Genomic DNA, 26,295 nt, shown 5'->3' on the forward strand with positions numbered 1-26,295 from the left:
CATTAATAGATTATTATTCAACTGGACAATGACAAGAAATACAAAATGGAAGCTGAATTTTATTCTTCCTTTGACACCACTAGGGGACAAGGAAAAATAAACAAGATTCAGTACACAAACCTTCTTAGTAGTTCCAAATTTGTATTTTCTATTTAAGAACAAAGCTGTAGTATTTATAAGAACTGTAAAAGCAAAGTAGCACTGGTAATTAAACAAAATTTAATTAAATTAAGCCTTGGCTTTATAACTTGGTATGGTAGACTAAGCAGAAGACATTTATTAACCTAATATTAAAGAACAAAGTACAACCTCTGTATATGAATAACCATACCCAGGAATAACAATAACCATATATATTCTGTTGAATTCAGCAGGAAACTACAGATTTTAACAAGTCCAAAAGATCATTAGCTCAGTTTTTACCTCCACATTTATCACAACGTTTACACTATAAAACAACAGCTGCAACCTAGAGTTGAAAACATGCCAGAAATATGCATAAGTTGTATCAATATTTGCACAGGGAGTCTAGAACATAAATTAGTTGACACTCAATACTTAAAGCTTCCCTCTCTGAAGTTGCAATATTTAAAGGTTAAAGATTAGACATGCTCCCTCTTGTGTTAAACTACAAATACACAGAATACATGCTGTTTTCTCTGACATGTTGGTTGCTTGGCCATCTGTTCCATTAAGCAAACCCTTTAACTTTGGCTACTAATGTCTGACAAACTGATAATTCTCCAGTTTAAAGACAGAGTCTGAGCACATAACCTGTACCCGTAGAATACTTGTGTTACATTATATTAGTATTATCAGAAAGGACCATTAAAAGATTATGTATAAAACACCTATTGTAAATAAATGTTTTGGACAAATACAGACATGACTTGGTAAATTACATGGAAAGTCACACTTTAGTCTCTATAAGCGTCACAGGGCTAAAGAGTTAAATATGCCAAGTCCAAGCTGCTCAGTAACATCAATGATATGGAATACCGAACAGCAAATTTCCTTCTAAATATTAGCTTACAGAATACTTACAACCAACAGAAACAAGAGGAAGAAATCACAATGTCACATAACTACATTTGTAAATACAGCAACAACTGAGCTAAGTTTTCAGTCCTCTACTTGACAAGCTCAGGTGAACCATTCTCTGCCTTAATGGAGTCAAAATCCTCCTGACACAAATGCTCTTGCAGAATCCAGCCCCAAGATCATGTCTAGACATGAATGTTAATCCCAGGTGTAACTAACACAAATGGTTGGGTTTTCTTTTTTCTAATATACTTTTTAAACAAAGGCTTTGCACCTGGCATGGGCTTGGCAAATTATGTGTAGGCATCCATTTACTCATTATGGTCAGTACCAGACTGAATGCTGGGGCAGCTGAGGGCAAACACAAGTAAATAGTTTGCAGTACAAAGCTGAAGAGAGTCTAACACCCAACTACATTACTTCACACCTTTTATTTACCACCAGCCCATTGTGGCACATAGAAGATGGTCTCAGCGCAACAGGGCCTATGCATATTGGAAATAAATAACATTACCAAAGTCTAAGAAACACACCTGTTAAATAGGACTTGTTCTTTCAAGTCACAAAAACTAAACATGTTTTATTTTCCTGGAAATATTTGTGTTTATTTTTCTACAGTCTTCTGCGGACCAGAAACAATATAGACACAAAGTTTTGGAAAGACGGCAAAACCCACCACAATTATTAACGGATACAGGTTTTGGGGTCTCCTTAAAACCTCAAACCACAACAGCACTCTATCTGAAACACATCTGCTCCCAATGGCAAGCACCTGCATCAAGAAACAGAACTTTTGCCACCAAATTCAGCTCCTCATCAGTGTTGTTTCCACTCAGTGTTATGCTGCAGACCCAATGGCTTCGAGGTCTGACAAAGTGTCTTCTGTCTCACTATGGTGCTCAAATCACAGCGAGAAGCTTCATGTTATGGTTGACCCTCAAGACAATGCCCTCTGCGTACGATCAAGAAAGTGACTTTTATAGCAATAGCCAGAGGATTAATACTCCAGGAGGGTTTTTATTCCCTCAGGCACTCAAGCAGAGACAGTCCGCCGAATCAGGGCCCTTTATATCTATATATATGTAGATGGAAACATTCCCATATGCGCAGAAGAGGAATTAGTGCTCATTTAAACCAGTGCTTTTCACCTTATCGCCCAGCAGCTCTCAGGGACTGAAGAGAGCCCAGCAGCACAACCCAAGACGTTTGAGCGCAACTTTAACACCGGCCAGAGACCCACAGCTCCCTCTGGACGCAGCCGGGAGCCCGCAAACCCAACCGGCGAAGAGATTAGAACCCCAAAAGTTGCAAAACCGCTGCTCTGAACTGCACACGCCGGCACTCGGGGCAGCAGCCGCAGCTGCCCAGCCCGGCGGGGCTCCCGGGGTCGATGTCTCCGCCCGGCGGGAGCTGCGGCCCGGGGAAGAGGGCACGGGGCCGGCGGGAGAAGCTCCCTCCCTGCCGGGCACCATCGCGAACGGGAGCCAACCCCCCCTTCCCACCCCACTCCCCCGCGGGGAAGGCGAGACCGGCCCGGCTGCTGAGGGAGCTGCTCCCCTCCCGCGCCTCGGCTTGCCGGGGAAATTCAGCCCGACCCGCCCGGGAGCGGGGCCCCCGCCGCGGCCTCCCCTGCCCTCCCCGGCTGGGCGGTGAGCGTAGGCAGCTCCACGGCGGGCTGGGGAAGGGAAACCGCGCCGGGCACCTCCGCCTGCCCCGGCTGAGGGAGAGCGGCGGAGTGCAGGAGGGCGGCCCGGCGCCGGGGAGAGGAAGCTGAGGGGAAGGGGACTCACGCTGTCTCCGCTATTTAAACCTCTTCCCGCCGCCTCCGCCTCACTGACTCTCACTCGCTCTCTCCTCCCCACGGAACTTAGTATGGGCGGCCCCCTCCCCTCCCCGGCCAATACACACACAGCCACACGCCGGGCCGCCGGCCGCCGCTGCCCCGCCCGCCCTCTCCCGGCGCGACACCCATTCGCTCAAGTGTCTGCCCGTCAGCAGAGTGGCGCAACAGCGCTGGCTGGACAACCTGTCCATCAAAGAGCGCTCCGCACTGCCTTCCCCGGGCTCCGCCCTTCGTCCCGCCCCCCTCTTACCGGACACCTCGGGGGGTGTTAAAACGGCCGTTTTAAGTCACCATCAAAATTTACTTTTAGGGCCCACCTACTAAGCTCTAGTGGAGATTCTGACTGGGCAAGGGGAAAGCCCTCTCTATCGTGACTGGGTGGCTTGGATGTCCATCACCCCCCAAAAAAATCCCGCCTACCTCGAGCCGTCATTCTGCTTGATTTGTCCGCGCACCCAGGTGGCCCCGCCCATCTCCAAACCGCTGCCCAATCACACGCGGCTCCTCAAGCTCTAAGGCGGTGCCAACGCGCAGCAAGCGGAGCGTGCGAAAGGGAGGCCTCCATTGGCTGGCACCTCTCACCCCGCTGTCGCTCTTCCGCCACCACCACCGTCCTGTGGAGTGTACCACGGCGGCGGCGGCGGGGGAGGGGGGGGGCGGGCCGCGGGTAGGAGCGAGCGGCGTTGGTTCGTCCCGTCTCCATGAGGGATGGGGCGGAGGAGGGGCCCTATTGCCCGTCATGCCGCGCGCGCTGTAGGTAGCTCCCTCCGGTCCGGGTGAGGGAGGGCGGGCGGGGGAGGGAGGAGGTTGGTGCCCAATCCAAGATGGCGGTGCAGGAATCAGCTGCTCAGCTCTCAATGACTTTGAAGGTGCAGGAGTATCCCACTCTCAAGGTGGGTGCCGAGCCTCCCCCTCCTCCCCCCCAGCACGGAGGAGAGGGCTGAAGCCGCTGTCGTCCCCGCCGGAGCAGCGCTGAGCGGGAGGATGAGGGACCCCTTCCTTCCCGCTCCCCGCCTCAGGAGCCCCGGGGGTAGCGGGGCGGGGGTGGGGAGGGGAGAGATCCCCACCACACACTTGTCCGCCCGTTCCCGTTTTGCTCCGCTTGCCGTCTCGGCTGGTGGACGCTTCCCCTCCCCCTCCGCGGAGCCCGAGGGACGTGCCTGGAATCGGCTGCTCTCCCCGTGCCCTGAGGTGAAGGGGGAGGCGCCGTGGGCCGCGGCAGGGACACACAAAAAAAGGGTCGCTGAGAGCTGGAGGAGCCGGGAGGGGAGGAGCCGGGTCCTTGTGGCGAGTGGAAGCTGTCGTCGGAGGGGAGTGTGAGGAGGGGAGAGGGCTTGGACGGGGTCAGGCCGGGGAGAGGGTTTGGGCTGCACGGACGGGGGCTCGGGATCACCCAGGGATGCTGGAAATGCTCGTCCCAGATGATCAGTTCGATCTACGTGGCGTTGTTAGGAGACGTGTTAAAGGGGAGGGAGTGGAGGTGGTAGCAGAATATGGTTCCCTGGCTGCTTGGTCCCCTGAAGATGGAGATGAGCTTAAATATGTATAAAAAAAAAAAAAGGACAAATATATTGGAAAAAGCTGGAGGCACGTAGAGGTGAATAAGCGAGATACTTACGGTTTGGTAAGAGCACGGAGTGCTGCTTGAGGTACTGGGTCCATCTGAAGGATGGTAGTTTCCCAAGACAGCATGGCTGGTCTTCGACTTATGGTATTGAAAAGCAAATGAAGGACTCGGCACTGAGCGGTAAGGTCATCGCCTCCGAGAACTGTTGAACTGGAAGGATGATGCTCATAGGAATCAATGGAAACCTTTGTTTGAAGTCTTGTGTTGTATATACAGTAGGTCTACCACATTAACAGCAATGACTGGGAAGGAGCTAGGAGAAGGACCCCTATTGCAAAATGCTTATTTAAACATCTCTCATGTCAGCGTATCAACATTTTTTTCATCTATAGAAGGTGTTTATGCAAAGTAAACTTTGTGCTGAGATTATGTGGCACTTTCACACACTGTGTGATGTGTGCTCTTTTCAGTGCTTGTTTTGCAGGCTTTCTAGCCATGTTCTTCTTGTGCATGTCCTCCTTCTCACTCTCTTAGCTTCATTCTACTTAGTTCCAAGAAGCAGAAGGACAAAGTGTTGATTCCCATGCTACATATAAAGTCTTATTTCTGTCATGGAATAGTTTGGGTTGGAGAGGACCTTCAAAGGTTATGTACTCCAGCCTGCATCCTGAGGTACTTTAAAGCTGACAGCATCAGGCTTAAATTTTAAAATAGCTGTAAAGAGTGCTCCAGCACTTTCCACAGCCAGAGCAACGTGAAGGCATTTAAACTTAAGATGGTCATTTTAAGACTGCATTTTAGATGCATTCCAGTTGTTATCACAGCTTTGCTTGTTACATTCCTGAAGAAATTACTGGCAGTGAGGATCAGTGAGTTTTTGTTTTGCTGCTTATGACTTAGGATTAATTGTCAAAGTGCCAACCATTTAAAAGGTAGATAATATTTTGGACTAATGTTTTTATTTCCACAAGCATTCTTTTTTTCCCTGAAAAATCTCAACAAAAATATACATAAGAGAATGGAATGTTGTTTGTAAAGTTGGGAAGCTAAATAGTAAGAGGGTGAGACATCCTTGCACTGGAATTCTTAATTTCCTAGCAAAGGTGATGTTTATTGATTCATCCCAGCACCCATTCAACTTCTGGGTTGTTTCTGTAATCTTTAATAGCGTTTTTCATTGTTTAAAAAAACCTGCCAGAACAGTGTCTTCTCAAATCTTTTGAATGTATCCTCTTAAATGTTCTTAACTATGAGTCATATATCAAAACATTTTAGTGGTGGAAGTGAAAAAGCAGCAGGGAGAAATGAACACTAAGCTCAAGTCTACCAAAGTAAATTGATACCAAATCCTATTTCGCTCATTAGGAGGCAGAAGCCTAAAAGTTTCTGTGGGACTGATCCTCTGTGAATTTTCACTTCCAGTTTATTCAAACACTGTGAGGTTAATGCACATCAATTTTACTTTTTTAATTTTGTCCACCAACACAGTAGCTCAGATATTTGTCTTAGAGCTCTGGACACTGGTGATTTTCCCTGATGGGAGTAAAATATAGAAGATTGTAGATTCGTGTTTATATCCTTCCTGTTTCCTCATGCCAACATCACTAGATAACAGTTGTGTAATAGCTCTGCATTTACAGTATGTTCCACAGAGTGCTTTTGATCTGAAAGAGTGCTTAAACTGCAAAGGGAAATCCCTTTTCCATAGCTGAATTGTGGTTGCAGGACTGGAAATGCTTCAGCCATTTTTCAACAGCTTGGCTCAGGGGAAGTAAATATACTTCTCCAGCTGAATCTAGGGAAGCTACAAAATAATACTTGAACATTCCCCCCCACTCCAGTCCCTTCTCCCTTGTCAAGGACAAGAAGGTTGCCAGCTATTCTTCCTCTAAAGTACTGTGGAATTTCTTTCTTCTTTTAAGCCTACTGGTAGAGAATTATGCTAGTCTCATCTGAGAGCATGCTACATGAAAGCTGGCAATTTAAAAATGGATGAATGCGAACATTGTTATCGTAGTTCTTTGCTGAAATGCTAATAAACAACTGATGACAGGAAACTAGATGATCTATTGGTATCTTTGGAAGTGTGAATAATTTTTAAATTAAACAAGGAAACTATATGGACTAAGACCCTAAAACTGGAAGATGGAAGACCTAAAAGCAGAGGTGGTCACTTGTGAAAAATATTCTTATCTGGGCTCTTAATTGGTAACAGTTTGGGGTTAGCTGAGCTGCAACTGCTTTAAAAAATAGCTGCTGAAAAGGAGAGCTGTAGAAGCACTGAATACTTGAGCACCTTCTCAGAGCTGCTGTTTGGCTTCTTCTGTTGGCAGCTGTGTCAGGAGAAATATTGGCAGCAGATGTAGAAAGTTACTAATTTCTCATGGAAATACCATGTTTATGTGGTTGTTAAAGAGCAGAATAGATAGGAGACTAGGATTTTATGAAGTATATGTCCTGAGTCCATGGAACGGCGACCAGCTGAGGTCAGAGAGGACCTCTGGAGACAGTCCAGTCCAACAGCGTCCCCTCAGAGCAGGGTCAGCTGGAGCAGGTTGCTCAGGACCATGTCCACGCTGTTCATGATTATCCCCAAGATGGAGGTTCCAGCCTTTCTAGGCAAAACTGTTCTAGTGTTTGGCCGCTGTTATGGTATAAATCAAAAAACCATCTTTTGTTTACATGGAATTTTCTGTATTTGAATTTGTGCCCGTTGCCTATTGTCCCTTCACTGGGCACTTCTGAGAGTAGTCTGGCTCCACGTTCTTTACTCTCCCCATCAGGTATTTATACCCATTGATAAGACCTTCCCCAAGCCTTTTTTCTCAAGGTGAGACATTTCCAGCTCCCTCAGCCTCTCTTCATATGTCAGTTCATAGAATCAAAGACTGGTTTGAATTGGAAGGGACCTTCAAAGGTCATCTAGTCCAGCCCCTGCCATGAGCAGGGACATCTTCAACCAGATTAGGTTGTTCAGAGCCCTGTCCAGCCTGGCCTGGGATGTCTCCAGGGATGGGGCATCTCTGGGCAATCTGGGCCAGTGTCTCATCACCTGCTTCAATCTGTTAGTAATCTCTGTGGCCTTTTGCTGCACTCACTCCAGTCTGTCCATGTCTCTTGTGCTGGAGACCCAGAACTAGGTATAGCGCTTGGGATGAGTCTAACTCGTACTGAGTAGAGGGGCAGGGTCACCACCTTCCTTGACCCGCTGGGAATGTTTTTGGTGCTGTTGGCCTTTGCTGCAAGGGCACATGGCTGTCTCATGGGCAACTCATCCACCAGGACCCCCAAGTTCTCTTCTGTGAAGCTGCTTTCCACACTGTTGGTCTCCAGCATTATACTGGGGCATATGGTTGTTCCTTCCAAAGAGTAGGACTTGGCATTTCCCCTTGAATTTAATGAGTTTCTTGTTTGCCCATTTCTCCAGCCTATTGAGGTCCTGGTGAATGGCAACGCAACCATCTGGCATATTAACAACTCCTCCCAGTTTTGTATCATCTGCAGACTTTGGAGATGCACTCTGATCCATCATCTAGGTTGCTGATGAAGATGTCAAACATTTCAGGTCAACTTCTTTTCCCACTGAAGCAGAAAAGATGCAAGTTTCATTTTTTATTGCATAGTTGGTTATACTGTGTTGTTTTTTTTTTCTCCTGATTATAAGCTTCATTATGAGTTGTTTGTTTTGAACGTAGCTTTGTACTTTAAATTATGAGCCACAGAGGACTTTTGTCACAACTTTGAACATATAGCAGCAAAAGTTGTTCAGTGCAAGTGGTTCGGGCAGAACTTGTGAAGGACAGAAGTAACAGAACTTGTAACATCTGATGGACTGTCAGTATATCACTGTACAAAAAAAAAATGTCTGTTTGGTACTTTTAGATTGTTACCTGATTTGTAAGTGCTTTTCAAGTAGAAGCTAAACATGGATATTAGGAACAGCTCCTACGTCAGATCCATCTTCAAGCTGGGTGCTGTGACTCACTGTGTGTTGAATGTCCATACCACGCATTCGTGTGTTGCTGAATAATGCGCTTCCTGTTTTGACATGTGTGTGTCACCAAACAAGTGTGGCATCTCTTCTGCTGCTGTTCAGCACTGTGCTCTGCGTGCCACTGACTTCTGAGAAAAATGTGATGCTGTGGGACTTGAGAAGAAGTTTGACTTTGGAAAGCAGCTAAAGTAGGAGTTAGCCCCTATGGGAATTGGTGTCTTTAGGACTCCTGCCCACTCCCTGTAAAACACACTTTAAAGTGATTAATGAAGGAAGAAAACATGGTAAAAGGCAATAAGTAACAGTGTGGCCATGAGCTAGAGATGTTGCTTGATTATTGGTACTCCATTGTGTCGGTAGGAAAATATTTCAAAAACAACATGCTCTCAAACACTTTACAGAAGACCTCCTGTTATAGTGTCTTTGAAGTGAATGCTTATCTGATGTTGCAATCCACAGTTGCAACATACTTGATTTGTAGTGTTTTCACAGGACAGTGCCCTGTGATGATGCGAGTTTGGTTTGTGTAAGTTTTCTGGTATAGAAAGAACATGTTTTTATGCTAGCAACACGTTTAAATGTTGACGTAAACCAAGAATATCTGTGAAATGTTTGATTTGTTGCATGGTGCATGTTTTGGAAGAGCTGGGAAAGAGGAGTAAAGGTGAGCTTTGAGCATTTGCTAGATATCCTAATAAGAGGGGATGGAACTTGGTGGAATAGGAATGGAGCTCTTACTGGAAGTTATGGACCACCCAGTGTCAATTTTCCTTGTCTCTCTAAACTGCCTCCCGCAGTCTTTCAGTTGAATAGTTATGATATTAATCAGTATAATAGTGCAGCTTTTGGGCCCATAGATTTAGGAAGGTACTATTGTGGCAGATGGATATTTGCTGTAAGGGCACCCTGGCAAAATCCATCTGTCCTTGTGAGCTTAAGAAACTGCTTTCATGGTATGCTTGGCCTTCTGTAACTTAAAGCCTGAAGATATTAATACACTCTATAGGAAGTATTTGCTAACCCAGAATGTGAAATACACTGTATTACTTGATTACTTATAACACATTGTTGCTTATTTAAATAAATCAAGTTTTTGTTAGGATATCTTTATTATGATAGCTGGTAATTTAACTGCTTCACACCCACTTTTGGTTCTCCTCAGCTGTTTGAGTGCTCTGTGGATTCCCTTGAGTTGTAAACTAGTGAGAGCTAAAGTAAAAGAGCTAATATAGTATGAGTTGGACTTTGATCATTCATATATTCTGATATAGGTCTGCTGAATCAATAATTCTTAATGATTTGTCTTAGAAGAAATGCTGTCACTGCAGCTGGAATAGGTCATTTTGGGAGCAATCTGATTGGAAATGGGATCTCTAGCCTGAAGGCTCCAGCCACTATCGTGCTGCCTGGACTGTGCAAACATACAGTTTTATTTAGAGAGGTGATATTGTGATTAAAATGAACAAATATTTGGAGAAGAAAAAGGGATCAAATGAAGGGACATGCTCAGGACACAAACCTGCTGTGTGACCTTAGTTTAGCAACTTCTTCAGACAGGGAGGAATGCTTAGGTTTCTATTGATACTCAAATATTTCTACGAAAAGGAGGAAAGCAAAGAAACTTCTTTTGAGACATGAGCCCAAGCTGGCAGCTCTCAACAAGTGTAGTGGAAGTAACTGGGCTCTGATGTGTCCCCAGTGTGGCTCTAGACAGGACTCCAAAATGGCTGTCAATTTGCTTACATAAGGGTGCAAGACAGTTTTATATAACTGTAAAATGGCTTTATGAAGCACTTTTGTTGCTGGAAGCCTTATTCAGAAGTTCATCGTGTATTCAGTAATATGTTACTAGCAGTTTGTGTGAAAGGATAATATTTTGAAGGATTATAATTGCTTCTGTTGAGTAAGTATGTGTGTAGCAGGTAGATAGTTCAAGAATTTGCACTGCTAATTCTCTCCTGTATTGAAGCAGCAGCTTTTAATGTTATAATGATATTTTCTTTCTAGATATAGCTGCTCTAGAATATTGCAGGACTGTCTTCTTGAGTTGTAAAACTGACGCATTTTTAACTAAGGAAAGCTACAAGGCTTTACACTTCAAAAACACCGACAACTGTTTTTAAAATGAACTTTTTTTTTAAAATCCAAATGTAACTGCATTTAGACTCACAAAATAATTTTGGCTGTTTTAACCTGTAGCTCTCCAAGAGTTTATATTTAGACTTGTACCTAATGAAACCTAAATCTAGCCATTATTCTGAGCCTGTCATTCCTGAAATACACTGCTTCTCCTTTCTTTTAGCTTTCTCCTCCGTTTTTGCCCATCACAAGGAAAATATTGCTATTTCAATGGATTGATAAGAGCCACACATCGGAAGAATTCATTCTGTGAATAAGTGGTGATATAATTTACATTCTGGATGAGTTCAGTGACTAATGATGCTGAATCAATTCTGAAATAATCCAAGTGTTACAGAGGTGAAATAAGGTGTATAAAATACAGAATTTCAGTAATTCTGCATAGAAAAGCCTAATTGTTATTAGTTTGAGGGAAAATTTGCAGTAGCTGCTTGTACTCTGCCTCATTTTTCAAACAGCATCACGTATAATTGATGTTCTCTCCTGTTTTGTTGAAGGTGAGCACCGTGATCTAATTTAGTCTCAAGGAAGCAGCTTAATGCTCAAAGGTGTTTCTCCCTGCATTTACCATTTCTCTTGACGCTGTTTGTTTATTAGAACTACTTAGGAGATGCTTAGTTTTCCTCCCATATTCCTGTAGTTCCTCTTTCCTCTTGCTTAAAGTAGAGCTCAGTTGTCTTTCCTTCTGTTTTTTTTGAAAGACAGTTTCATTGCTGCACTTCTCACTTTCTTTTCCCTACCCACCTGTGGCTAGGCTTAATTTCATACAGTGGCACAATATACAGTGTTTGAAAAAGCTTATTTATACGTCAGAAAGTCTTCAACTGAATCATCTTGGAGACCTGTAGATTCACATAAATCTCTGGTGCTTTTCAGGTGTTATAAGCTAAAACAGTTGAGGAGAGGAAGCACAACATTTTTCTGACCCTTGAAAGGAGAGCATAGTTCTGTAATGGTTCCCCCCACCTAATCTGGTAGGACTCTTATTTTTCTTGAAAGTTGTTTTGTTTTGTTTTTCCCACTAATTAACTGACTTGATGGATTTAAAAAAAAACCCTTTTCAGCTACCTTTCAAATTCCCTCCTGCCCATGATTCAGTTCTGTTGAAAAGACACACAATGTAGGTATTTGTGGTTTTAAAAGTCTGCACTTTGTGGCAAGGAGTTGTTTTCAGCTATCAGACTGGAACTTCAAAGAAGGATGATTCACACAGACATCACTAAAGTCAGGATACGTAGTTAAAACTCCCCAGCATATGAGTTGGTACTTCTGTGAAGTTAGACCTGATTAACTTCTTTCTCCCAAACAACGGATGAAGTCTGATGTTCTTTTACAGAATTGCAAACCTATGTAAAAGGTAGCTGTTTCTGTTGTCATTACAGTTTTCTGTGAAAATCAGTTTTTAGAAAAGAAACCTTTGACAATTCCTATTAACAGGAAGCTGGGCAATGATTAATGGTCTTACCTGCACCACCAAGTAATTCTTCCTTCAATTGCAATGACATTTTTGAGGTATCACTCTTACCCTATAATTTCCAATAACCAAATGGTAGCTATACAAACTGGATTTTACTTTCTATTCCTTTCTGCTGCATCTCAACTGGTTTCCTATATGCAGTGTACTGTGGGGTAGAAGCTCTTCTTGATTTATGTTGTGGTCTGAAAGAAATTGGGTTTTAGTTTCCATTTTCGTTTGGAATTCTTTCAGCTCGAATCTGCATAAGTGAAGAAGGAATCCAGCCTGTGTTGTAGGATGTGACCAGATCAGATTGAGAATTGGTGTGCTAAAGGTCTAGTGGGAGGCTAAATACTTGTTGGGAGCATAATGGCTAAATTTTTCACAAAACTTGAATTATGAAAAAAACATGTACAATTCAGTCTTTTGGTATTCCTGTGTACCAGATAGAAAAACTTGTGGGCAGCATCAGGCTGGTAATGGAAGCTTCATGCAGTAGCCACTTTGGCTTGACATCCTACACCTCTAAAGAAGAAGAAATGCAGGATATAACATTTTTTATAAATAAGCTTATTTGGCTTAGGGAAAATCCCTTTTTTCTGTATCCAGTCCTCCCATAAATTCTCTGGTAAATACATTTTTCCTGAAGTAGTCTGAGGATTTTTTTTTGACAGCTGTGGAAGAAAGACAAAGTAGAAGACTTTGTTTCAGTGCTTCTATTTTCTTAAGTAATATTCGAATGATATTCTTAATAGATGTAGTTGATTTTTTCCTTCCAGCCAATGGCTTATTGATGCAGAAATACTATTGTGACTAATCAAATATGGAATAATGTACATCAGTTAATGTGACATTTAAAAAGTAATGTCATGCCATGCAAAGATACTGGACTGGTATGTTTTTAAAAATAAAAGAAAGGCGGTGATGGATTTAGTTGATATTTTCTGAATATTTTTTTGAAATATCCCTTACCAGGTTCTCTTGAAAAGAAGAAAGCAGAATTCCTTATGTGGATAGGTAACTGGGAAAGATAAGAAACAAGCATCAAGATTTAGTAGCCAAGCTCTGTAACGGAAGAACGGTGGCATTAGAGTTCTGCTGGTGTCTCTGCCACTAATGCTGATACTCAGCTGTTTGAATAGCCTGGAAGAAAGAGTGAGTGCTGAGGGGATTCCTTGATGGTACAAAGACAATTGAGGTAGTACAGATACAACCCAAGTGTGAAGTGGTTAGAGAGGAATTATAAGAGATTGGATTAGTATTAAAATAGTAGATGAAGTTTGAAATTTAGTGTAGACGAGTGTAGTGGGATGCAGTTTTTAGGTATGGTGGAAAGAAAAACAATCCTAATCTGATAAACACAATAACTGAGTGTCAAATGATCGTCATTGCTCAGTGAGATCTTGGGATTATTATGAATGTTTTAAAGTAATGATCAGGTTAATGTTGACAAACTGACCACAAGAGTGTTGAGAAAGGGAAGAATGGAGAACTCATTATGTAGCAATGAAAATCCATGATTTTTCTTCTTTCAAGTAGTGCAAGTTACTCTTATTTTCTTCTCTCATCCTGAAAAAGGGTGTAATAGAACTGGAAAACATCTACAACGGGGCAAGAACGATATGGAATCTGTCTTCAAAGAATGGTTTAGAAAGAGCCTCTTCAATCTCAAGAGACAGCAGTGGCATAGAAGAGAGTGAATATTTCTTTTTTTCTTCCAAAATAAGAACAAAAGGGTTTCAAATAAGGCTGGTAGTTGATGAGTCAAAACCAAGGAGTATTCCTGGACCCAATGTGTGAGGCTGTGAAATGTCTCTCCATGGGATGTTGCAGCGCTAAAATTCTACAGGTCAACAACCACCAGCAGAGTTCGTGGATGAGAAACACCCTGTGGTGTTTCTACTATAAAACTCCCACCTCTGGCTCAAGAAGCCCAAAGAGACTTTTGGGGATTAGTAACTTTCTTTTCTTGCCTTTTTTTTTTCCCCAAGTGCCATCCATTTATGGCTATTGTCAGAGAAAGGATAGTGACAAAGGGGGGACTTCTTGCCTTACTTGGTATGGCTATTCATATCTTCATGTAGAGATGAATTTGATGTCCAAATTAGCAATGGGAATCTGTGATCCAGTCTCTTTCTAGATCAGTTCATAAAAGTAAGGTAGGAATGGGCTTCTGCAGACAGTGTAGTTCAGGCTTCTGCTCAAGTCTGGGCTAACTTCAGAGCTAATTTTATTTTCTCAGAGTCCTGCTTAGTTCTTAAAGCTTCCAAGGGTGGACATCCTACCACCTTTCTGGGCTGCTGTTTCTGTGCTTACTGACGCTCCTGGTTAAAATATTTTTTTCCTTATGTCCAGCTGGAATTTTCTTTGCTGCCATTTGTCAACTCTACCGCCTTCTTGCTCTGTAACTCTGAGGAAAAGTCTGGCTAGCTCTTATCTATGACCTTCACCTTTAGGCAGCAGAAGACTTAAATCAGATTGTGCTGTTCCCAGCTCCCTGTAGCCTTCAAGTGAAACAAGCCTGTCGCTCTCAGTCTCTCTTTGGATTTTGTATCCTCCAACAAACTGACCATCATGGTGGCAGCTTTCTGGACTCTTTCCAGTCTGTCAACATCTCTTCTTTGGTGGTGGGGTGGCCCAAAAGCCAGGCTCCGTATTCCAGATGAATCTGCGTAGAGTGCTGAGCATAGAGAATAATCACTCCTCTCAACCCGCTGCCTTTGGTCTTGGTAATGCGGCCTGTTATGCGGTTAATTTTCTTTACCGCAGGAGTCTGTTGCTGATTCATGTCTGACCTGCTCTCCATCAGAACCTCTACATCTTCTTTTCAGAAGTGGCCCTAGCCAGTTATTCCACAGCCTTTGCTAATGGTGGTTTTGTGCCAGGTACAGGGCTCTGGTTTTTACCTTGATCTAATTTCAGAAAGTTCTTGGTGTGTTTTCTCCAGCTTGTCATTTCTTCTGGATGGCAGCTCTGCCACCCTGCATTATCAAGCACTCCACCAGTTTGATGTCCTGTGTGAGCTTTCTGATTGTGTGTTCCGTTCCATGGTGCAGATGGTTGAAGATGTGCATGTTGGAGCTGATAACTTTCCTCAGGAGTCAAGCAGTACTTGTAATTGGCCTTAACTAGCTTTTGAGCCACTGTTATTCTTTGAGCCTGGCAGTCCAGTCAGTCTATAACCCCTGTTGTATTCCAGTCATTCAGTCCACATCTCCCCAGTTTGGCTGCAAAGATGGTGCAAGAGACCATGTCAAAAGCCTCATGAAACTTAGCATGAAAGACTGCTGGTGCACTGCTCTCATTCAGAGGTAGTCATTTCATCACTGAAAGCAAACAGTGTTGTCAAGCTTGATTTGCTTATGGCAGATTTAGGCTGACTATTCCCAATCAATTTTATGAGCTTGGAAATGGCTTCCATCTGACTTTGGTTGGTTGGTTGTTTTTTTTTGATTCTTCCCCTGTAACTTTCCCAAGAACCAAGATGAGGCATACCAGCCTGTAGTTTCCATGATCTTCCAGCTTCTCTTTTTGGAAGAGAGGCAAGAAACTTGCCCTTTTCGTTCACTGAGGACTTTCCTTGCTCACCATGATGTTTCAGAGGTCACAACAGCTTGATAGCATCATTGGTGAGCTCCCTCCCTTTGGTCCCATGTACCTGTGTATCTTCAGCTTGATTTAGACTTCTTGTGTAATAATACCTCTCTCCCCAGGCTCGATTGCTCATGTACAATCAGGAAGGCCTAGGAGAAGAACTTTCCAGTAAATACAAAGAAGGCATTTAAAACTGAGACTTTCTGTTGTCCTTTGTTGCTAGGTCACAAACTCAATTCTATAGGTGCTTTTCTTCATCTTCCTTATGCTGTTCATCTGTCTATAAAGCCCTTATAATTACAGTTGTTTATTAGTTTGAACTCTAGTTGAATAAACTGGATATATACATTGGCCATAATGGTAACGAGTGCTGGGTTTCTAGGTGTGACTCAGAATGCTAGTCCTCCATGGCTGGAGGACTAGAACACCTCTGCAAAGATGATCTTGCCACAGTTTGTATTTTGTTATCTAATACTTTCTCCCAAGCAGGGAGCCCTTCAGCAGTGTATGTGTTCACTTTGTTTGGAAACACCAGGTGTTTAATGAGTGACTGTGTCTGTCCTGGAAGCTGTGAGTGTGTGTGGAGGTTAAAATATTGCCCTGTTCTCGAGATGCCATTAATCTGCTTAGTGGAACTCAAGGTACTAAAACCAGCATGAGAAGTCCAGTCAAGTTGTCTGACTCCCACCACCATAAATACCATTGAGGTAGCAGAGCTTTTAAAGCTTTGATCACTATAATTAATGAACTTCTATGAGAGGAAAATAATTTCCATTCTGCTCTCCCTTTCTATATTCTTAAAGGCTATAGATGGTATGTTCTCATGGCATGTTTCTTAAAGCCAGTTTTCTCTCAGCCTATAGAGAAAAGAGAAGCATGGGCTGAGAGTACTTACGAGCAGTCTGTTTCCCTATATTCACTTTATGGATGCAGTACCAAGTGTGTGCATGTAGGTACATTTGGGAAAAACTTAAAAGAAAAATTAAGAGCCTTATTAAAATGTTAATGAATGTAAAAACAAAAGTAGATGTGCATTGTGGGATGCTGTGTAGAGGATTGACTGGTTTAACTTGTTATTATTTCTTTAAATATTTTTTACAGACATAATAAACACTTGAAGTATAATAGATAGAGTTTGCTAATCATCAGGGTACCATATATACAAGCATTTAATACTTGCTTTTCTTTCCTAGTTTGAATATGTACTCAGAAAAATTAAGAAAGTGGTATCACTTAGTAAATGAATGGCTTATTGAAAAATTTATTTTTGTGGAAATATGTTTAGTAGATAATGTCACTTTATTTAGGGGTATTTCAAGCTGAATTTGATGTGTCTTATTTAAAGAAATATTATCTACAGTTACACAATTTGAGCAGTTTTGGCCACTTCATGATTTTAGAACTAGTCAGTCTTGCCTCGGTACCTTATTGGCATTCATGGGCTGGAAGAGGACTGTGTTTGGGCTGAAGGCCAGAGAATTGACTTCATACTTGAGCTCCTAAGTGTAAGCTTAAAAGCTGCCCCTGGTATTCTCAGCCCTGCTGTTTTCTACTTGCTCTACACAGCTGAATAGCCAGGCTATAGCTCTCCTGGGCAGTCCTTCCTCTTCTTCCACCAGTTCAAGCTTTTACATCCAGAAGGATCATCTCCTAAGTCATCACCACAGCTAGAGGTTGTTGAAGCGTTTGGGGCAGCACACCAGAGTTTTCTGGCCTTCTAAAACCAGAGCGAAGCAACTCCTGAAGCGGAAAAAAAATACCTGGATCAGGTTTTTCGGTTGTCTCTGCCACTCTGATAGCACCTGTGAACAGTCATATACTACACTTGCAGAAGCCTCTAGTCATACAGACTTACCTTCACAATTTTCATCTTGGAAAAAACTCATGTTATTAATACTAATTTTACCCCTTGTGTAGGCTGTTCTGACTTGATTCAAATTCCTTTTCTTTAGGTTTAAGTTTGACCTGGTTTAGTACATGCTGACGTTGAATAATGTGTCTGCAGCTGTGGAAGCTGGCGAACAAAAGAACCAGAATCTATTTGGTGACACTGGATTTAAATGTGCCGCCCACTAATATTTTACATCTCTCCTTTGTATCGTCTTGTATGCTCATGGTATGAGCCAACTGAGTTGCGGTTTAAGCTCTAATGAGTGGGACAAGTTGGTATTGTGCTTTTACAGAACATGTTCTGGTTGGTTCTTCCTGCTTTATTTCAGTGTAGTAGCTGGTTATCCTTTTGTCCTGAAGGTAATGCTCCCCTAGGCCGAGTTCGGTTGGCCTCTCTTGTTCTTAAAGAATAACTGTAATCCGGGCTTGGTCACAGAATGGTACTAGCAGGAAAAACTGGAAGTCTTCAGTAGGCTTGTGGCAACTAATGATATGTAAATTTTGCACCTGTCTCTTGGTCCAACAACTCTGGTGTCCACTGTTTTATCGCCGTGGTACCTGAAAATAGAAGTAAATCATAATTAAGAATTTCTAGAATTACAAAGCAACACACACACATACACAACCAAACCACAAACCAAAAAAACAACCCCCAAAAAAACCCAGAACAAAATCCACACAAACAAAACCCACACAACTTATTGGTAGGGTGCCTGTAACTTTTCCAGAGTTCTGTGGGGAATGGAGTCTCTTTTGGAGCGTAGGACCTGTATGAGCAACAAAAGAAACAGTGGATCAAGATGCAGTGTCTAGATAAGATGCTTTTTTTGGCATCTGTAGAATCTAGTCCTGTAACGTTGGGGTAAAAGCTATACCTGGATACGATTTACAAGTATTCTCTAAAAACTGCTGGCTCTATAGTAAGAAAAATGCAAATTATGAAAAGAGTATTTACTGTCAGTTTTAGTTGTGCAAATAATTTCATTGTACCTTTTAAGTATTTTCTCTTGTTATGGTACACTAAAATTATGTTTAGCAATATATTTACTTGTATTTACTTTCAGAGTATATAGTAAAACAGTTCAACTTGTAACCTCTTCCACACAGGATATTCAGATCATTTTTGAGGGAGGAAAAACAAATATGGATAAAACAAGATTTGAAAACCTGCTGCACCTAGGCAAAATATAAACGATGTATAATGATGCCAGCTGAAACTGAAAGTCCAATTGTTCTAAATGTCATATGAACACAAACTGTGCCAGAAATGTGCACGGTACAGAGACAGAGCATGGGAAACGGGAAGTGTTATTGCTCTTGTGTGCAGCTAAGAAACTGGGGGGAAAAGGAGATTAAAGCTAAGATTGGTTTTTGTTTGTTTGTTTTCAAGCTGACTAGATCTGTGTGTGCAGTGCAACTGACTGCTCAAAATTGAACAAAAGCGTCAAACAGACACCTGAAATCAGTAGGAGCTTCTGAAAGTCGTGATTGATGAAGCTTTTCAGTGTGGTACAGAAAGCTTATTAACAAAGTGCTTGGAGAAATTAATTTCAGTAAATGCAAGTAACTGGAGGAAATGGTTTTCAATGAAAAATAAGAAAAATGCAGGGAGGAAGAAAAGGGAAGAAGTTGAGTCAATGGTATCTGGCACCAAGTCTTGGAGTTGGAAATAAGTTTCTATGTTTAAAAGCACGAGGTGTCAAAATAATGCCCTCCCCCCCCCCCCAACATCCATTCTGTCTATGGGGGTCTTAAACTTTTTACCATTTTGTGGAAATGGAGAAGGGAAATAAGAGCTAAAGATGGAATATAAGATGGTTATATAGACAATTAGGTGTTGAAGCCTATTAATTGTAATCTTTTTATGAGGTTTGAGTTTTGGGGGGATGTGGTGCTGGGATTTTAGGGGAGGATATATAAGGAAAATAACTGTTTTAGCTTGATGCTTCTTGTGGTAAAGGCTTATTCTGTCACTTGTTTAGGTCTTGGTTTGAGATGCCAGAAGGCATTAAATAGATCATTTTTTGTCTTTCTGAGAGGAAGAGGAGCCCTTTCTTATCTTATTAGGAGTATCCTTGTGTCATACTTCTACGACAAATAAGACCAACCTATTGTAGATCGTACAAAGTCTTGGAAAGCAAGTACTTTGGTTCATCTCCCTTATTCTGAACCTAAACTGTTGTCTCATCTTCCTTATTCTGAACCTAAACTGTTTCTTGGTGCATCTCTAATGAATTGCAATGGTTATGTAGTAACTGCTCTCCTAATAGAGCCCGAAAGGAGAGCGGACCCTGGGGAGAATTTCTTGCATGCAAATGATCAGAAGGAAGGAAAATGGAGGCAATCTTGGTGTAATTGATTGGAAGTTATATACTTAAAAGATTTGTAATCAAACATCTATGTGATACGTACCAAACAGAACACTGATTTGCTTTTCCTGTTTTACCTTTAATACATGTAATCTGATTGCTAGCTAAATTATGCCTTTGATTAATGGAAAAGCAATCAAGATTACCACAGCTACATGAAAGAACTTCTTGTGGACTTTTTCAAGATAAAATATGTGAATGAATTAAGTGTATAACACTGGAATGTTTTTAGTTCCAAAATTCCAGTTTCTGTGAAGTAATAGAACTTCCTGCCTAAATTGCTCATGCTGTCACTAATGGAAGCAACATGATAGGAGCAGCTTAATATTCACTGTGAGCTTTCCCCAAATCATTCAGCACCCTAAAATCTGAGCAGGCTGTAAACTACTCCTATATATGTTTTCTTAATGGCCACCAGTAGCAGTTTTGATGTGGCCGTCCCATGGAGGCATGGGACAAGTAGGACAGGAGACCTCCAAGACTGGTCAGTCTCTAAGCTAAGGAATGGAGCCCTAGAGGAATCTAAGAAACCTAGTTGTACAGTATAGGCTTTTTTCACCAAAATAAAGCTTGCATGGAGTTTCTCTTAGTGTTCATTATAGTTCTGCTGGAGTTAATATTAAAAGTAGTCCTTTTGAGCAGAAGTAGGTAGGAGACCCATTAGATTTCCTGAATAACCATTGGTGTACTATGTATAAATTTTTCAGTAACCCGTATGGATTATACATGCTTCCTCAATGGTAACTTTCTCTTCCTTTATGAACTCCTGAAGGAAAGAAATGTAAACTTTAAAGCTGTGTTGTAAAGGGTGATCTCTTATTTGTAGTTAACTTGTAGCTTTCCTTTTTGCTTTGTTCTCCCTGAACTGTTTCCATCTGTGCTTGCTATACAGTCAAAGCAGGATCGGTGAAATCAGGATCAGAAAAGACTCTACCAGCTTGTATTTCCTGTCACTGTTTTTTTAATAATCTTTGAACTGTGTTAGTTCCTTGCTGAGATGACTTAAATAAGGGCTTTGATATGAGAACTCAAGTTCAGTTAATGACCTCTAGTGTCCTGGAACCCAGGTGTTCTGGCTGCATCAGATAAAATCATCAGTCTCTTTAAACTCTAGAAGACCTAACTTTATTAGTATAGAAATTCTAATGACTTGATATTTCTCACTCAGGTGCCATATGAAACACTGAACAAACGTTTTCGAGCTGCACAGAAAAACATCGATCGAGAGACCAGCCACGTTACAATGGTTGTGGCAGAACTGGAGAAGACACTGAGCAGTTGTCCTGCTGTGGATTCAGTTGTTAGTCTCCTGGATGGAGTAGTTGAAAAACTCAGTGTTCTGAAACGAAAGGTAAGTGGTGTTCTACCTTGTGATTCCTTTGTCTTCGCAAATTCAACAACATTCTTCAATGCTGTTTGCTTGAATTTTCTTTTCAAGATATAGGTATTACTGACACTGTAAACAAAGGCCTTAGATTGCACAGCAAAACACCAGAACTTACTGTGTCTTGCTTCGCTGCACTTAGGGATTGGTGTTCCATGACTAAGTATAATAAAACTCTGTTGAGAGGCAAAATTGAACTGTATTTATGGTCCTGAAAATGAATTTATCTACCCACAGGAAAGAAATAGCAGCAAAATGAATTGATTTGTATCAATTCCTGCTTGTCTAATGGAAAGGTTTGTGTGGTTGCTTTAATTGATCACTCGAGGAGGGAAAACGGGTAGAAGAAGAGTCTGAAAAATATTTACTCCAGTGGGGGTAGCTGCAGGGGGTGTTAAGGCTTCTTTGCATAAGAAGGTGCGAGTTGTTCTGGATAGAGACTTGAACATTTTTTTAATAAACATTAAACCTGTAGTTGGGAAGGTTCCTAGGGAATATTACTAAAAGCACTTTGAAGTTTAGCAGGATGACCTGCTTCTAGCTGTTAAGCTTGAATGCTTGTATGAAATACAGCCAGACTTTGATACTTTTACCACAGCTTCTAAGAAGAATGAGTTAAAAACAAACTATATAGTATAAGCCATCCTTAGTTTGGATGGGGATATTACTCACCCTGAGAGCCGTCAGAACACTTACTCGAAACAAATATTGCAGAAAAATGAAAATAGCTCTGTTGCCTGCCTTTAGAGCAGCGCTTCTCCAAAAATAAATAGACAAAACAAATGGTAGCAGAGTCATTTCATTAAAACGTAAATGAAATAACCAACAGATATAAATCTTGAGACTGTATTAAGTGAAGCGTCAAAATACCTTGGAGGTTTGTAACATGAAAATAACACTGTCATGTGTGCTGATTTGGGGTTTTCTGCTTAAACAGGTTAGCTAGGTGTTGAAAAGCTGATCTGCAGACGACTTCATAAATCTAATTGCTGTTTTCATCTTTGGTTTATGAGACTTAGAGGTCTTGAACGATATGTTTTCTTCACTTCTCTGTTACTTACAGAAAGAAATTACTGCTATTTCTGAAAGAGGTGTTAGATTTTGCTTGTAGGTGTGTAGTAATGATGTGGAGTAGTAAGTTATTTACTTGTTAAATCTTTGCTGACTGCGGGGGTGTGTCTGAAGGCATTGCTGAATGTTTTGGGTGCAAGGCTCCGTTTTAGTGTAATTGCTCATTTGTTTTTGACTGCCTGAAAGACTGTGGGGAATCTTATAGCTGCTTAGAAAGAACAAAAGGCAAAAAAAAAATCTGTTTAACAGTAAAAGTCGTCTGAAATACAAAGGTCTTGTTTCTGCTCCAAGCCATCAACTCCAGCTGTCTTTGTCATCTCTGCCCTGAGCAAAATGATTGTTTTCTTTAGGGCCTTTGGACCCATGTGGGATCTCTGTTTCCTCCTGTGTTTAGACAAGGATCTGATGAACTGCTGACATGGCCGTAATAGAATTAGATGGTTCCTTGATTTAACACCTTACTCACTTTTAAAAAAGAGGTTTTTCAACACAGCAGGTTTCTTGGGTTCTGAAACTGATCCTGAGGAAACAGAGGCCTTTGTGTTTTCCCTTTCATATCCTGTTTAATATGCTTGTTCCCTCAAGTTCGATTAATGTCCAGTGGGGCAAGTCCAGATAGTCTTGACTCGGAGGGTTTTGAAAAGGATCTGTAGCCTCTCTGAATGCACTAGAAGGATCAAAAAAACAGCAAGAGCTGTGTAAGTCCAGATACAAAACCATATAAGGAGAGTCGTTTGCAATGAGAAGGGGCTCAACCTTTGCCTGGCTGCCTTGAATTCTCTGAGTTGTACTCAGAATAATTCTTGAGGTTGCCTTCACATCTGATAACACTGCAGACATCTAACATGTGAAAGTGAGTTTTGGCTTGAGCTGGTGTTTGCTGAATAGGAAAAGACTGAAGTTTATAACTGAAACAAAATGCTGATCTCCACATCATATATTACAAAATAAAGATAAATTCAGTAACAGAAGTAACTCAGACTTCAGTAATAAAAAAACCTCATGTTTACATGAGTTTTAGTAAAATATGATCTTGGATAGTGACTAGAGTTTTAGGTACTTGAATTTTATCAAGGGTCAGTTCAGAGCCAGGCTTAATTGGGCCAAATGCTTTTCTTGCACAAGTCTTTATTTATTACACTTTGCTTTTCAAATATTGATCCTTCCAGAAGTTGTCTGTAAATGAGTATGTATGGTAGAAGCAATTAGAACCACCCTTTGCTTCCAGGGCTGGCTCTGTAGTCTGTGTAGCTTGAGTGCTGGGGGGCAGCTGTGCCAGCATGGGCTGTGAAGGGGGCAGCCAAAAGCCATATTTCTTTGATTTGTGCTTCCTTGTCAAATCTTTGTGGACTTTCCTGTTGCCGTAGCTGTGCAGTTATTCAAACACAAGCCGGCAAGTTTAAAGTCACCACAAATAAGGCAGCCCGACCTGAAATTGCATCACTGCTGATATATTAGAGATGGGGAGAGGTACTAAGCCTCCATCATCTCTGGGTTTGTTTTTTCCTTAGTAAGCATATAAAAGTACTGCAGGCTTTCTTGTGTTCCGTGGCCTGGCATGACCCACAATTGTCATGTGCTTTATCCTGAGTCAGCTAGCTTTGAATTGTGATACATCTGTAATAAAATAGCCTGCTAAAATTTGCAGAGTAACCAATCGATCACCTGTCTTTAAGGTTGAAGGAAAATAAGTATGACCTGAGTGTTTGTTTTTTTAATTAAAAAACCCCCAAATGTTGTGGAGATATTTTGGGGTGTGTGTTTTGCACTGGGCATGCTAGTATCTTGGTTCAAAAATTAAAAAAGGGGGAAAACCAAGCATCATTCTGCTTTATCTGGACTAATTTATTTTTCTAAGTAATGCTTCTAACAGTAGATCCAAAAGTAGCAGAGTTAAGTAAAATAATACCAGTCTAACAAAGGTGATTATTTTTTAAAAACTACTCTAAGATCCTTGAATTAAAGGTGCCAAGAGGCCAGATGTTTGTATAATTTTCATTATTGCATGACTGATCAAAATGGCTCCAGTGTATCAGAAGTAATGTTGGTTTACTCTGCATCACTCTCCAGTAGAGCTAATTGAGTTGGACAGCTGCTTGAAGAAGAAGCCATGCATAGGTTAGAGGTGGAAATTCATTATTTTCAACTCCTTGGACCAGATAAATGCAAACCTTCACAAAGCTCTACACTTACAGCAATTGCTGTAAGTGATATGTTGCTGTTTTAGGACTAACTGCACATTAAGCAGAAAAAAATGCATATACTCTTAAGGTCAAATAGTCAAAACTTATTTATATGCAAGAACATCTCAGAACTGGACCAGCCACGCTGAAACTTGTGCGCTGCCAAGCGCACTGTCATTTTAAATGCGAGAAATGCTATTGTATAATATGTAATGAATGCCTGCAAACAATTCTTACTCTATTTTGCTTTAAAAGCAAATTGAAAATGTATAGCTCTTATTTATTCCTGTTAATTTTTACATTTTAGGCGGTTGAATCAATCCAGGCTGAAGATGAAAGTGCAAAACTCTGCAAACGTAGGATCGAACATCTGAAAGAACACAGTAGTGACCAGCCAGCCGCTGCAAACATGTGGAAGAAGAAACGTATGGATCGTATGATGGTGGAACATCTTTTACGCTGTGGCTACTACAATACAGCTGTAAAACTAGCAAGACAAAGTGGTATTGAGGTTAGTAGTAATGCGCACTAACTTACTAACAAAACAGTAGCAAAGAGGGCCTTGGCAAACAAGAACAAGCTGGTTTAGCCCTGTAGCAGCTACGTTTATGTATTAATGTGCCTTTATTACTAATGTTTATCTGTTAATCTTTTTAGGGCTGAGCTTATTCCCCTTGACACGAATTTTATTTCAATGTATTAAGTAAGTCAAAATTGAAGGTAAAACTTCTAGTCACAAATTAAATGCTTTTAAATAAACACCTTGCCCTATTGAAACTTAGAATAATTCTCAAATGTCACACAGAATTTCTTGTTAGAAGCCTTTAGGCTGCTGATTAAGCAGTTGGTGGAGCTTCCCATCTGTCTCGTCACGCTTAGATGATACATGTAGGCGACCAAACTGAGCAGAATAGCATATCCTGATTGCAGGAACGACTGTTTTATTGTATCATCCTACTTTTTAATGATGCATCCAAAGGAAAGCTGAATTACAGTTTGGAAAACAAATCTTCATACAATTTGGATTTTTTTGTAGTACCGAGTACATTTTGCATGATCCACGGAAACGTTTTGCTCTTTTGCTTATTTCGCCATCTATGATTTTGTGGTTGTCGCTTTCCTTTTCTCTGGTTATCCTAGTTGGTTTTGCTTCCCTCTTATAATTGCTTATGAAGTTTTTTGAAATGCGTTGTCAATAACAGTTTGGAGTTTGTGCATCTTGGTGTTGCCTCTTTGTGCAGAGCAGTGAATCCTCACTGTGGTCCTTTGACAGCCGTGAAGACATTAAAGCTGATTCTTTAAGAATTTGCTGTTTATTTAGAGAAATCTTGGTTGGCTAATTTCGGTAGCATTTGCTATTTGATCCTCAGTTATTCTTGGATGTTAAGTTCTTTTGATGTTCCTGATTCCAGAAAGTATGCAACTCTTCTGGCTGAAATCTGCCAAGAGTTTAGTTGTGTTATGTGACTTACATATTTTGCCTTTCTTAGGTGGCATAGTTGAACACATCTTTCTGAGCTAGTTAAGGGAAGAGATTTTTGTTACTGGTGTCAAACTACAGCATATGTACCCGTTCTTATCTTGTACACGAGCATATCTGTCACGTGTCTCAGTTACTCCTTACCTGCTTTACCAGTCTGGTCCTGTTCAACCACAGCAGCGATTTCAGTAAATATCAAAAAGGAAACAGCACGTAGAGGTTGAGTGGGAAAGGGGAAGAAGTGGGTTACAAACTATAAATAGGAAATAGTCCTGAAGAAACTC

General features: G+C 41.4%; 2 protein-coding genes across 22 annotated transcripts in view; one reads left to right on the forward strand and one right to left on the reverse strand.

Moving 5' to 3' along the window:
- Positions 1-5,202, reverse strand: part of CTBP1 (C-terminal binding protein 1) — a 257,486-nt gene extending 252,284 nt beyond the window's left edge. For 2 of the 14 annotated variants that reach the window (XM_065060295.1, XM_065060310.1), the window contains exon 1: positions 3,305-3,518. The gene's annotated coding sequence lies outside the window, so the exon portion shown is untranslated. Of the gene's footprint in view, positions 1-2,831; positions 2,947-3,304; positions 3,538-4,502 lie in introns of those variants that run through there. The other 12 variants (XM_065060297.1, XM_065060301.1, XM_065060311.1 and 9 more) reach the window with 12 other exon arrangements.
- Positions 3,495-26,295, forward strand: part of MAEA (macrophage erythroblast attacher, E3 ubiquitin ligase) — a 51,530-nt gene continuing 28,729 nt past the window's right edge. The window contains exons 1-4 of one of the 8 annotated variants that reach the window (XM_065060331.1): positions 3,606-3,777; positions 11,461-11,558; positions 21,062-21,244; positions 24,839-25,042. In XM_065060331.1, the coding sequence (XP_064916403.1) occupies positions 21,137-21,244; positions 24,839-25,042 (312 nt within the window). In that variant the 5' untranslated portion in view covers positions 3,606-3,777; positions 11,461-11,558; positions 21,062-21,136. The other 7 variants (XM_065060332.1, XM_065060328.1, XM_065060330.1 and 4 more) reach the window with 7 other exon arrangements.

The sequence above is a fragment of the Columba livia genome, chromosome 4, assembly GCF_036013475.1.
Source record: "Columba livia isolate bColLiv1 breed racing homer chromosome 4, bColLiv1.pat.W.v2, whole genome shotgun sequence".
NCBI classification, from domain to species: Eukaryota; Metazoa; Chordata; class Aves; order Columbiformes; family Columbidae; genus Columba; species Columba livia.